The following is a 12811-nucleotide window of genomic DNA, read 5'->3' as shown; positions in this document are numbered from 1 at the left end:
CTCTCACCTGTGGAGTCGTTACTCTAAAAGTTGCTGCTGTGGTGGGGGCGGCAGGTCGCGGAGAGACGCTGTTCTGGGCCTGAGCTTGAGCCAATGCCTGTTGAGGAACCATCACTAGCTGGCCCAAATCTGTCCGTATGAGCACCATCCCTGGAGAATCAGAGGACACTCATTACAGGAAACACTGACAACAGCAATTACAGTCAGCATTGAGCCAAATGGAGATATAATATGGATGTAGATGGCAGATTCACAGACTTGGCTGCTTGCAGATAATCAAGTATATTATACCCTTAAAATCTGGCTGGGTGGGAGTATAAAATATATATATATATATATATGCTAAAACTACAGATCTACTGACAAACGGCAAAAACATAAATATACAAATCAGATTGTGCCAAGTACGCCATCACCGAATGGAAAATGAACTTGAACATGAGCATTAAAAACACTTCTGATTGGCTAGAAGGCTTCTGTTAAGATGATGTGGGGCACCTCATGTCGTTCCCTTGCATGTATTCATCCACTGAGTTTTAATTGAGTTTTAAGGCCATGATCTAAATTTGCAATAAAGAAGACGATGTTGCACATAAACCATCTCGTGTGTGAAACTGTTAGAAGGTATTATCTGCTGTTTTCATCTATCGGAGCCCATAATAGATACTTTATTTTATTTTATTGCATCACAACACTGCTAGCGATGCTGCTTCCACAAATAAATATTCCAAGAAAAGATCTCGACCTTGCAGACTGAAACCAGCTCCAGCTGAACATCAGCGTAGAATGATTTATTACACATTTGTTCATCTTTGCAGGATCGATGTGAAGGTTATTCTAAAAGCAGCGCACTGAGATGAACCCTGACCGCTATTTGCCCATCTGAGTTATTGAAAAACATTTCCATCTTTCTCAAACTTTACTCACAGAAACAAAAGCAACGCAAACTAATTCTATTAAGTCTGTGTGGAATCAACAGGTGTCCGCTTCTTAGGTTGCTTTATCAGCAGCAGTGATGATATGAAAGAGGCTCAACGTTAGCAGTGCGTGAAGTGTGAAGAGCTCGGTGCTCACATTTCTGAATTGTTTAAGCAGAAATTGCGACGTCTTCTCTTTGCAATGACCTTAAATCGACTGATATGAGTGGACAGAATGCCACATCAGTCCATGCAAGTTTTGTTTGTGTGTGTGTGTGTGTGTGTGTGTGTGGAGGGGGGGGGGGGATTTATCACAAATGTCTTACTTGTGACATCAAGGTCACGTTGTGGCTCTGCTTGTGGGTATTTAATACTTCCTCAAGAGTACAAGATAATACTCAGAAACGGGTTTACAATCTGTACACAGCACAAAAATCCAAAGTAGGGGTGCACAATACACATTTTTTCAACAATCACCAGTGACTAATAAATAGCAGTTTTTCCATTGCCTGTAGTGACAAACAGATAATTGCACATTTTTGTAGAACAATTTATGCACACCTGAGCACAAGAAATGCAATGGTCAGCAAAGTTTGATTATTATTTGGGCATTTATTGGTGGATCAAACTAAACTCAGAAGTTACTCCCACCACCAAACGTACAGCCGTGAATAGAACAGAGGATTGTTGTGCTTGTTGAGTCACCAAAAGAAACGCGCCTTCATATTATCAGTTCTATATTCTCAGTATCAGGCCAATCGGTTTCCTGCTTCATAAATGTTGTGCATCCCATTTTGGAAAGCTTCTCAAACACAATCAGACAAACATGGTACAAAAACAGAATGTCACACACACACACACACACACACACACACACACACACACACACGACAGTTAAACACACAGTACGGTCATTTCAGCAGGAAACCGCCGCCCTTCTGCACCTCTTGTCAGCCTTACCCGGGGGGATGGTGAACCCAGGGGGCAACTGAATGGTGGTCTGCTGCTGAGGAGGTCTGACTATCAGCTGGGGGGCGACTACCCTTTGAGGTGCCGCGAGTCCCGGTCGAGGTTGAGACTGTGCAGCGGTGGCCAAAGCGGCCGTTGGCGACGGGGCAGCGGGCCTGACCGAGCAGAGGCCGGTGGCCGCCGGCGCCGTTTGGGCGGTTCCACACGCAGAGCTCGTTGCCACCGCCGTGACACACGGGGCGGCGGCGGCGGAGCTCGAAGGCCGGGTCACTGTTGTGGTTGTTGGTGCGACAGCACAAGGCGCTGGGGGGGGCGTGTTCATTAGAGAGCCGGCACCGCCGGATTGGCTCGACGTTACAATTTTGGACTGACAATCGTCTGCTTTGGAAGCAGCGGCGTCTGCAGCCGCGCCGGGCCCGGTGCCCTGCTGACCCAGAACCGAGGCGCTGGTCCCGCTGCCCTGCTGACCCAGAACAGAGGCGCTGGTCCCAGTGCCCTGCTGACCCAAAGCGCCGGGCCCGCTGCCCTGCTGACCCAGAACCGAGGCGCCGGTCCCGCTGCCCTGCTGACCCAAAGGGCCGGGCCCGCTGCCCTGCTGACCCAGAACCGAGGCGCCGGTCCCGCCGCCCTGCTGACCCAAAGAGCTGGTCCCGCTGCCCTGCTGACCCAGAACCGAGGCGCTGGTCCCGCTGCCCTGCTGACCCAGAACCGAGGCGCCGGTCCCGCTGCCCTGCTGACCCAAAGGGCCGGGCCCGCTGCCCTGCTGACCCAGAACCGAGGCGCCGGTCCCGCTGCCCTGCTGACCCAAAGGGCTGGTCCCGCTGCCCTGCTGACCCAGAACCGAGGCGCCGGTCCCGCCGCCCTGCTGACCCAGAACAGAGGCGCCGGTCCCGCTGCCCTGCTGACCCAGAGCGCCGGTCCCGCTGCCCTGCTGACCCAAAGCGCTGGTCCCGCTGCCCTGCTGACCCAGAACCGAGGCGCTGGTCCCGCTGCCCTGCTGACCCAGAACCGAGGCGCTGGTCCCGCTGCCCTGCTGACCCAGAACCGAGGCGCTGGTCCCGCTGCCCTGCTGACCCAGAGCCGAGGCGCTGGTCCCGCTGCCCTGCTGACCCAAAGGGCTGGTCCCGCTGCCCTGCTGACCCAGAGCCGAGGCGCTGGTCCCGTTGCTCGCTACAACATGGCTGGGGAGTCGTTGCAGAGCGATGGTCGGAGTCCCCCTGTCGAGCGCGATGGCCGACTGACCCGCAGGCAGGTTGGCGTTGGACAGCGTGAACGTGGACGTGTTGATGGAGGACGTCGCGGCTCGACTGCACTTCGGCGCGGCGTTACTCGCGCTGCTCTCCGCGGGGCTGCTGCTCCTCCTCGTCGTTACCGCCGCGCCGTTTACGCTCTTCACTCGAGCCGACGCGCTCCTCCGTGGTGCGTTTACGCGTTTTCTCGGCGGGCTAGCTTCCGTCGACGTCTCTCCCGCGGCCGGGCTAACCTCAGACACCCGGCTGGACGCGGCGCCGGTGCCGGTGCTGATGCTGCCGGTGCCGGTGCTGATGCTGCCGGTGCTGGTGCTGATGCTGGCGGGCGCTGATGCCGAAGTTGACGCGCCAGATGCGGTCGGCGCTGTGATGGATGCTCTGTGTGATTGCGAGCGACTGACGGAAGCCGAAGTGGGGGAAGGCTCGTCAAAAGAAGAGCTCTGAGGAAGAGGAGCGGGAGTTTTATCCGCGCTGGAGTTGAGCTCTCGACGCATCTCGGGCTTGTTTAGCCGTCCTTGTTGTTGTTGTTGTTGTGGTTGTGGTTGTCGTGCTAGTGTTGTGGTACCCACTGGAGCTGGTAGCGCTTTTCCTAAGTGATGGTTAGCGGGAGCCGCTGAGCCAGCGCCTCCTCTCTCGTCTCTTTCCCCCGCCGGGCTGCCTCGGCCGGCGAGCTGCGACTCCAGCGAGCCGACCAGGTCGCTCACAGCTTTCTCATCCACCTCTGAAAAGAGCATATCTTCCAGGGGGTCGGAGGCGCCCGCCATCTCTGATCACAGGTCGCTATTATGTATGTTCACAGTGCGCATGCGTGTTGCTGGGCATTGTGGGAATGTGCGTGACGTCATCCGGTGTAGGGGCGTCTGTTCGTGATTTTTTATCTCCTTGTGATTGGGCGGTATAAGTTATAATAATAATAGTGCTGGCACCTCGTTTGTAATTACGTGTAATTATGTGTAATCAACAAATTCTGTAGTCGAAATCATTTTTATATTGAATCTGAATTGTTTTGTAATAGATTAAAAAAGGTGGCGAGAAATCAACCAGCATAAAACCGCGATATGTCTCGGATGTCTCGTTTTCAAGCCTCCGGTTCAGACATCAATAAATTATAAAATGTGAAAAACACGCATTAAAGTTTTTTCTTTCTTTTTTTTAAAGACACAGGAATATTAATATCACACATTGCACAGAGATTTAATCATTTATTTAATGAGAAATGGCTGCAGTCGGAGGAACAGGATGCAACGTAAAAAGAAAAGGGCGCAACCTCTACGCGAGCAGCCTCAGTGAAGGAAACAGAGAACGGCCATGTCGCGGTAGGAGCAGCCAGCCAGTCGGACTCACGGCATCATTTACGAATGCAGCATCAGCCTGCAGCTCTGAACGGATTGCACCTGCTGTTGTTAAACAGAAAACAAAATTGTCTTCGAGTTAGTTGGGTTATTAAAATCAGAAGACAAACATGAGCGGGGGTGGGACGCCGTACATCGGCAGCAAGATTAGCCTGGTCTCCAAGGCCGGAATTCGCTATGAAGGGATTTTATACACAATTGACACTGAAAACTCGACAGTCGCGCTCGCTAAAGGTAAGATAAGCAACCAGGACACTGAATATTGTACTTTATTGTCGTTAACTCACAAGTAGGTAACAAATCAGTGGGAAACGAACGTAGCTGCTTTAGCTAGCTTTGCGGCTAACGTGAATCTAGTCGCTTGCTAGCTGTGATGCTAGTTGACGTCTGCGTCCTTTGTTTATGTTTTGTTTTGAGTGACTTTAAAATCGTGGTTATCGTGGTCAGATACTAACTATAGGTTGGGTCATTTTCTTTGAGTCTTTGTGAAGTGAACCGTTTAACAAAGTTTGGCAGCATTTATTTTTCAGAGGTCATCCTTTGGGTGATGTGGCGTAGTCGAATTGTTGGCTGGCCTTTTGACACCAGGCTTGGAATTCAGTTTACAAAGAACATTTGAAATCAGACTAACGTTGCATGTCGCTGATGGACGTCTTGAAAAAGTAGAATAGGCAATAATTATCAAGCAGGGTGTTGCCCGGAGCAGGTAATGTTATGCGACGTGTCTACAGTTCGCTCTTTCGGAACTGAAGACCGGCCGACTGACAGGCCGATTCCACCGAGGGAGGAAATATTCGAGTACATCATCTTCAGAGGAAGTGATATAAAAGACCTGACCGTCTGCGAGCCACCCAAAGCCCCGAGCAGCCTGCCCCAGGACCCCGCCATAGTCCAAGTAAGATGTATTTCAGCACTACGTGTGACAATTATTGATATACTTCTGTAAACCTTTTGACCAAAACTTTGTTCCACAAATATTCAAGGTAACTAATTCTTTGGGGTTCATCTTATTGTGCCAAGACGGTTCATGGTCGCCATCATCAAATGTGATTAGTAACACCTGTGGTTAGCCGACAGGTCGAAGTGTCTGTTTCTAATTCATAATTCAAACTCCTACAAATCACCCCCAATCCACACAGGTGTATCTAGTAACTTTAATTTGGGCACCTTTTTAACTTTATTTCAAAGTTTAAAAGTTGCCCAAACTCAGTTGGCATCTGTAGGCCGACTGAGTGCATTGATTTAAAAATATTTCGTCTGTTAATGTCAAATTGTGAAAGAACTATGTTTGATGTGGGAACAATTCTTTGATCTGCCGCTGTTTAGATGTTTGTCAAAAACTATAGACGTTTAATATTTGATCATCTCCAGGGTCATGGATCAAATATCTTCCATTCACAGCTGATGCTGCTTAAACTTAAACTGTGAGGTTCAATGGTTGCGCTAGGATCTGAGTTAGTGGTCTGAAATGTCCAGATAGAAAAATGGTAAAAATAATTATTATTATTATTATCATACTTGTAAGCCACAAGGGAGTGTTTGAAATGGTGTGTGAAGAAAGTCAGGATTTTCACTTCATTTAATTCTCTTTAAGTCATCAGTTGTGTCCACCAGTGCTGCAATGGCGCCATCATTCCAGCCAGCTGCATCCTATTCCCAGTACAGCAGGCCAGCTGGCCCACCCTACACCCAGTTTGGTGCAGCAACTCAGCAGTTTGGGTCTTCTGGGAAAGGCGGTAAGAATGAGTTCCTTATTAGTGTCTAATGGTTTATTTTCCCCAAAATATTAATTTCTTTGACAAAAATAAAAGCTTCGAGTCCTGAATTAGTCCAGATATTTGGCCTTATTAAACATTAGTCTTCAGTGACGTGGTTGCCGATAGAAAGGCTGGATCTTCCTGGTCTTTGTTCCAATCACGCGATGCTGTATCACCAAACCTCATTGCCTTTTTAAGCTGCTGCTTTAAATCAAATCAAATAAATGAGTAGTTTGAATGTCACTCTGCTGCCTTCCGCAGGACGTACTGGTCCCCAGCTGGACGGTTTAAGAAGAAGTCCCCCTCTGGAGCAGGCAGTGCAGAACCCAGCTTCTGCTGTGCCTGCAGCACCTGCAGCACAGAGGAGTCAGGTGGGGGTGGCAGCTCCCAAACCCACCGGCACTACCTCTGGCAGCCTGGAGCAGAGAAAGGGTGAGGACACCGTCTGGCCTTGAGCGAGTTGTTTTCTGTGTCTGAAGTGGTCTGCTCAGCCATTTTGTGCTCGTGCTCTTTCAGCTCCTGAGGCTCAGAAGGTCTCGCAGCCCTATAATGAACAAGGTGCTGTTGAGAACCGGGATCCTAACAGGCATCAGGCTGCTGGTGGGTAGTTTTACACTTTAACCGCATAAGACATAGAATTATAGCTACTCAATGTTGGTCTTCAGTAGTTACTTGGGTAGTAAGCAACATGACAGTATTTGCCTGTTGTCTGATAAATATATTTAATGACATGACAAAAACCGTTTGTTTCTAATCATTCTTTTGGGGGTTTATCTAGGAGGGCCCCAGGAATGGGTTTCGTCCCATCTGCTTGTCACATTGTCTGTGTCTCCTGGGAGTAACTCGAAAGCTTTTATTTATTTATTGCACACTCATCAATACAAGAATGCTGCCTTTGCCATTTAGACGGTTGTAATTTGTGGTATTTCCATGGTTCTGAGTTGCGTCCTATTTATGTAGTTTTGGTCTGTGCACTATTGCAGGAAATCCTAACAGCCCTCCGCCATGACGAGGAATGGCAAACTATTCTTCCCTTTTTAACTGAGCGTACTTTGAAATTATTCCGATTTTATGGCAATCGAGTAATTACTTTAGCATTTCTCCAGTAAAGTGGTGTGTTCTGTTGGGTTGTAGGCTGCAATCAATCAAAGGCTTCAAAAGCTTTGTGGTTGCTTTCTGTGTAATGAATTACTCAACGACTGGCATTAGCTGGGGATGGTGGATTGAACGAGCTGCAGTTCCCAAAGTTTCATGTGAGAATGTCTCTAAAGTAAAGCTGATTTGTGCTAAACTCTAACAGTGTGTTATTTAATAAATAAAATAAAAAATACCTGCTGGAACGATCCCCTGTTATTTTTCAGCTGCTGCTCAATCCATGCGCCGTGGCCGTGGACGCGGAAACCGCAGCAGAGGCAAAGTGCATTTGCGTAGAGATGGTCCCATGAAGTTTGAGGAAGACTTTGACTTTGAGTCTGCCAACGCCCAGTTCCACAAAGAGGAGATCGACAAGGAGCTCCAAAACAAGCTCAAACTGAAAGGTGAGATCGGATTCCCACTGCCCGGTCAAGATGACGAGTTGAATTCACAAAGACAATAATACACAAATGTATCAAATTAACATCACTTTTTTGCTTTGCGAAAGGGTAAATAAGGCGGTTAGGAGTATGATGTCTAGAGATTCTCCGGTTAATACGCTGTATATTAATTGAAATGCTAAACAAGTCCGAGCATAATTTCTTGGATGTGTCCAGCTCTGATGATTTCTCATGACCTCAGATGAGAAGACACTGAATGGAGAAGAAACCACTGAATCAGAACATGTGGCCAATGAGGAGGAGGAGGAAGAGGAGGCTGCAGGAAACGCTTGTTTCTATGACAAAACCAAGTCTTTCTTCGACAACCTGTCGTCTGACAACTTGAGGTGCGTCCACGGTTCAAAGTCTTGCTTTTTTCTGGATACTTCATTGATCACGTTATTCCTTGATGGGCCGTAATACATTTTTTATATGTTTGTATTTCATGCAAGAAATGCTGAAAAAAGTCGTTTTTTTTAATCTTGCAGTAAATCTGGTGAACGAGGATTTTCAAGGTAATTTTTTGCATTGATTTTCTTAGCCTTAGATTTTTGGTGCAAGAATCTACAGAGGTGTAAAGAGGCCCATTTCCAGCAGCGATCACTCCAGTGTTCTAATGGAACAATGTGTTTGCTCATTGCGCCGCAAGGCTAATGGACGAGTAGAGAAGCCTGCAATCATGTTTTTTATATCTCTCAGGGACCGTAGGACGACCTGGGCTGAAGAAAGACGAATGAATTCGGAGACGTTTGGCATTCCTCTCAGATACAGCCGTGGAAGAGGAGGTTACCGCGGCCGAGGCTTCACCGGGCCCCGGGGAGGACGAGGGTGGCCGTTGAGCAGGGGCTCCTTCGGTCCACCCCGGGGGCCCCCACCTGGTTTCAGGGGTGGATTCAGAGGCGGCAGAGGAGGAGGAGGCCGTGATTTCTCTGATTTTGATTACAGGGTAAATCATTCAAAGGTATAATTTAAGTGGCTGCTATAGGTAGGGAAAGACGGCGTTTGCTCTGAGATGTTTTGGTCTGCTTTGTTTTCCCAGAAGGATAACAAGGTGGCTGCTTAGGGCTGCAGTGATGGTGGAGCCCTCCTTCATGGAATGATTCCTGTTTTTGGTCTCAACATTTGACGGAAAGAATGAAGACGCCCTCAGTCACCAGCACCAGGACCGGCTGCTTTGCGTCGGGTAGTGAAGGTGCAGCTCCCTTCTCTCCACTTGGGAGGAACGGGCTTTTTGTTTTCCCCACAGTGACCAGATTAACATGACCTTGTGTAAATAAATACTTGGCTTTGGAGTAATTCTGTATTTTTGCATCAGCCAGTTTCATTTCTTACCGAGTCTTTGATATTGATAGCTGTACACAGGAAGCCCAGTGGTACTGTGAGTGGATCACCGTTCATGTGATCGATAGCTTTATTTGTTTTTTCAGCTTTCGGTAGGCTTTATATTGGCATGGATTTTGGCTGCAATGCCTCCTACATTACGTCCTTCCTCTCATCAGACTTATTTTAGTACTTGTGGGGAAGGTTTCTTTCTTGGACATCTATATTTTCTCTATGAAGTACCGGCGTTGACGTCGTCTGAGAAACGCCCGTATCTGCGCCGAAGGTGTGCCGGGCTCATCTTCAGCGGCCCGTCAATGGCCCGTCCAGATGATGGGTCATTATCGGTGAGAGAGGTTTCACTCTGTGGCTCTCCAGACTAAATCTTAGTTTCAACTTTTTGTTTAAACACGTATTTGAAGTTCCCCTAAACGACCCAAACCTGCTTCACGTGCGTTATTTAGACAAAGAACCGGGACCCAGTCATTTTGGAGAAACGAATGGTTTCGGCCTTGGCCTGAAGTTTTTGGAGACTCGGTCTACTCAACCTTTTTTTGTTTTGGTCCTTGTGTTCCACTAAACAAAGGCGTTATGTATTGGGTACCTTTTAGCACTTCCTTGCGTTTGTTCCGTCAGAATGACCTTAAGCAAGTTGTATTTGGATCAAAAGGGACGTGAGCATGTGAACAGCTCGGTCCCATTTTAGTAGCTGTTCAATCCACCGTTCTGTCCCAAACATCCTGAGCCATCAGTTAACGTGTATTCTCTTTTGTTTTTGATCAAACTTTTTAATTATCTTGTAGTTGTGTCTTCTGTTGTTTCCCCCCTGTCTCGGCAGTTGGCTGTTTGCACTGCACAACTGTGTGATTGCAGTGTTTTAGGATTGTTTACTAAAAATGGGAATCCTTGTAAGTAAGCTGATGTCTGAAAACGTTACGTTTAGAAGTCCGTTTCTTATTGCTGTCAGACCTCTGGCTTGTTTGCAGCTCCTCCTGTTGCGTTGTTGTTGTTAAAATCGTCGTTCTCTGGAGCAAATGTATTTTTTTACTGGCTTGTGCACCAAAGGGACAAGAGCTGGGCGTGGTGCCGGTGTGTTGGGAGACGTGATATTTTTTCTTTAGTTTTTGATACTGAATTGTTTGTACTTGAGGTACTCTGAGTACTTTTGCCTTCAGAGTGATGATTATTTTCCAGCCCACCCTTTATCTTGAGGTTAGCTCTTGACAAAAGTATCGCTAGCGCTACTGGATCCTTTGTTTCCAAACAAAGCGGCCCTGGGTAACTGGATATTGCACAGTTTGCCCATCACTGCATGATCGCCTTACAAACCATCGTTTCATACGGGCTTTCCCAATAACCAGCAAGATTGTATTTGAGACTAAATGTATTAGCAACTATTAAAGCTGACAGGATTTCTTATATTTCTTACTTCTTCCGGTCACAGGAATTCTTTCTTGATAATATCAACAACAGTTTTTACATTAAATAAAGTTGTACAATGTCTCTGGTGTTTTATTTTTAAGATAAAATTTCTGATTTTTTTTGCGTAAATCTTAAATATTTATTCTGTCATTGTGCATGCGATATACACTCGGTACAAACACGCACTCCGTGTTTTGGGCTGGGCTGGGACACGGTTCCCAATCAAGTCTGCTGCTGCACTATATATATATATATATATATATATATATAAAAATGAATGCTAGAAGTGTAGCTTCTGGAATTGTCTGTTTTGCAGATGGACCCGAGATAATGCAGTGGCTCAATATATTGACCAGTTTGGGACTAGTATTTCTAAAATTCACAGATTTGCTGGGAGTGAATAGAAACAACGGCATCTGATTTAATACTGTAAATAAAAGAATAACTTCAGAGACTACATTAACATTTGGATTGTAGTTTATTACTGCCTATGCACCTCCATACTTATTTCTGATCCAATGTGAATGAAATATCTGTCCTTGTATCATTTCAAGACATGAAAAGATTCAATGTGGAGTCACTGACTTGCAGTACAGTACCTATTGTAGTGTTCATCAGCATTATACTCCCCAAGTACGGTACATGGAGTATTTGCACAACGGGCTTTTTTCCCTTTCTACAGTTTTACATAATTGGAACCCTCATTAATAAAGTCTCTGACTTTCTAATAGAGTCTCTGTCAGCAGCCTGAGAATGGACCAGGACAGAATGAGGCATGAGAAATGGGGCATTGCAGCCCAATGTAATAAATACCCTCCATTCATATATACATATACGGAGCGGGCCGTCATTGCTCTGTATTTATGTCTTATCAATTATTTATTGTATCTTATTTGTAATGTACATGACCAGTAGTTTTGATACTCCAGTATTCTCACAGTCGGAAGAGGTAAACCGGGTAAATGTATTCACTGCAGCTGCACTGCACATCCACAAGGTGGCGATAACACAGCAAAAACCCGACAGCCGTCAAGTCGACACAACCGTCGAAGAAGTCGTCTTCCGGGTCACGCAAACAAAACAAACAGAAGTCTTCCGGGTGACGCGAACAAAACAAAGATCACCTCACCGCACAAAAATGTCCATTGTCTTTGTACCGAAGAAACTACGAGGAAGAGCGAAAATTAACCAAGAGACGATCCACAGGGTGAGACGCGAGTAAAAGGCACATCTACCGCCTTTATTAGCGTTAGCCGTGAGCAACCGTAAGTTACAGAGATCCTACTGATTCATGTTTCCTAGCTGCTGGAGGAGAACGACCAGTTAATTCGATGCATCACGGAATACATGCAGAAAGGACGCGCCGTGGAGTGTGTGCAGTGAGTAGAAACAAGCCTTAGTGCCAGAGGTCTGACGTAGCATCTCAGATGTTTGTTTTGCTCTTTGTCCATCAGATACCAACAGATCCTGCACCGCAACATCGTCTACCTGGCAACCATCGCTGATGCCAGCCCGGACAGCGTGACGCCTTCAAATGTAAAAACAACCTTAGATGCGGCTGTGAAGCATCAGTAGCATTGTGTTTGATTTCGCTCTTCCCTTCTCGTTTACATTTGCAGCCGGCCTCGACTCCAGCTGTAAACGGCCATGCCGGGACGTGACGCCGCCTCCGAACACGCGTGTTCGTCGTGCGGTTGATCAATGGCTTTACATCATACGCGATATAATCCATTCAGTGGCCGCTGCTCTTTGTTGTTTGTCCGGGTTAATGAATCATATTTCACTTGAAGTGATTTCCAAAGTTGAGTTTTGCATTAAATGTATTTAAATTTTATATGGCGTCAGTTTGTTTTTCATTAGAGTCCACATTGTATCATTAAAAGGCTTTTTGATTTCAGAAATTCTACAGACAATATTTGAATTGCTAGTCATTTTTATTCATTTTATGCATTGCTGGTACACTTGGGAAAATTCAGTTGCCAGCTCAAGAGAACAATAAGCAACATAAGCCAAGCTGTTCCCCTTCATGTCTTCTATCAGGGCAAAGTGTCTCTCTCCCCCCCCCCCCCCCCCCCCATTATTAGAAAGCCACTAGTAAACCATTTGACACAGTTGAGATGCTAACAGTTACAGTCCAAGGTCTGTAGTGATGTCTTTAAAAAAGGCTGCAACAGTTAAGGAGAAAACAGACAAAATGCAACAAACCCTATATCTTGATTGTGCAAAGCACATTAACTATAAAAAGATATA

The 12811-nt window shown here is 46.7% G+C and overlaps 3 protein-coding genes across 4 annotated transcripts in view; 2 read left to right on the top strand and 1 right to left on the bottom strand.

Moving 5' to 3' along the window:
- Positions 1-3900, bottom strand: part of LOC137895871 (streptococcal hemagglutinin) — a 7299-nt gene extending 3399 nt beyond the window's left edge. Inside the window, exons 1-2 of the mRNA XM_068741399.1 lie at positions 1878-3900; positions 8-150 (exon numbers count right to left, since the gene is read on the bottom strand). Of these exons, the coding sequence (XP_068597500.1) occupies positions 8-150; positions 1878-3900 (2166 nt within the window). The remainder of the gene's footprint in view (positions 1-7; positions 151-1877) is intronic.
- Positions 3901-4566: 666 nt separating this feature from the next.
- On the top strand, positions 4567-10642 carry lsm14ab (LSM14A mRNA processing body assembly factor b). Of its 2 annotated transcripts, none has more exons than XM_068743657.1 (10): positions 4567-4722; positions 5220-5383; positions 6083-6224; positions 6507-6677; positions 6762-6845; positions 7607-7783; positions 8022-8166; positions 8308-8334; positions 8519-8765; positions 8859-10642. In XM_068743657.1, the coding sequence occupies exons 1-10, from the start codon at positions 4599-4601 to the stop codon at positions 8880-8882; spliced, it is 1305 nt and encodes a 434-aa protein (XP_068599758.1). In that variant the 5' UTR covers positions 4567-4598; the 3' UTR covers positions 8883-10642. The 2 variants fall into 2 exon arrangements, with proteins under 2 accessions (XP_068599758.1, XP_068599685.1); XM_068743584.1 differs by having other exon boundaries at positions 8519-8780.
- Positions 10643-11621: 979 nt separating this feature from the next.
- Positions 11622-12395, top strand: ss18l2 (ss18, like 2). The gene is made up of 4 exons (XM_068741844.1): positions 11622-11768; positions 11864-11940; positions 12016-12097; positions 12181-12395. Exons 1-4 carry the CDS (start codon positions 11700-11702, stop codon positions 12220-12222), a joined length of 270 nt encoding a protein of 89 aa, XP_068597945.1. The 5' UTR covers positions 11622-11699; the 3' UTR covers positions 12223-12395.
- The last annotated feature ends 416 nt before the right edge of the window (positions 12396-12811 follow it).

The sequence above is a fragment of the Brachionichthys hirsutus genome, chromosome 1 (genome assembly GCF_040956055.1).
Source record: "Brachionichthys hirsutus isolate HB-005 chromosome 1, CSIRO-AGI_Bhir_v1, whole genome shotgun sequence".
NCBI classification, from domain to species: Eukaryota; Metazoa; Chordata; class Actinopteri; order Lophiiformes; family Brachionichthyidae; genus Brachionichthys; species Brachionichthys hirsutus.
Note: the sequence above shows the minus strand (reverse complement) of the source record. Positions and strands in the feature narration are given on the sequence as shown.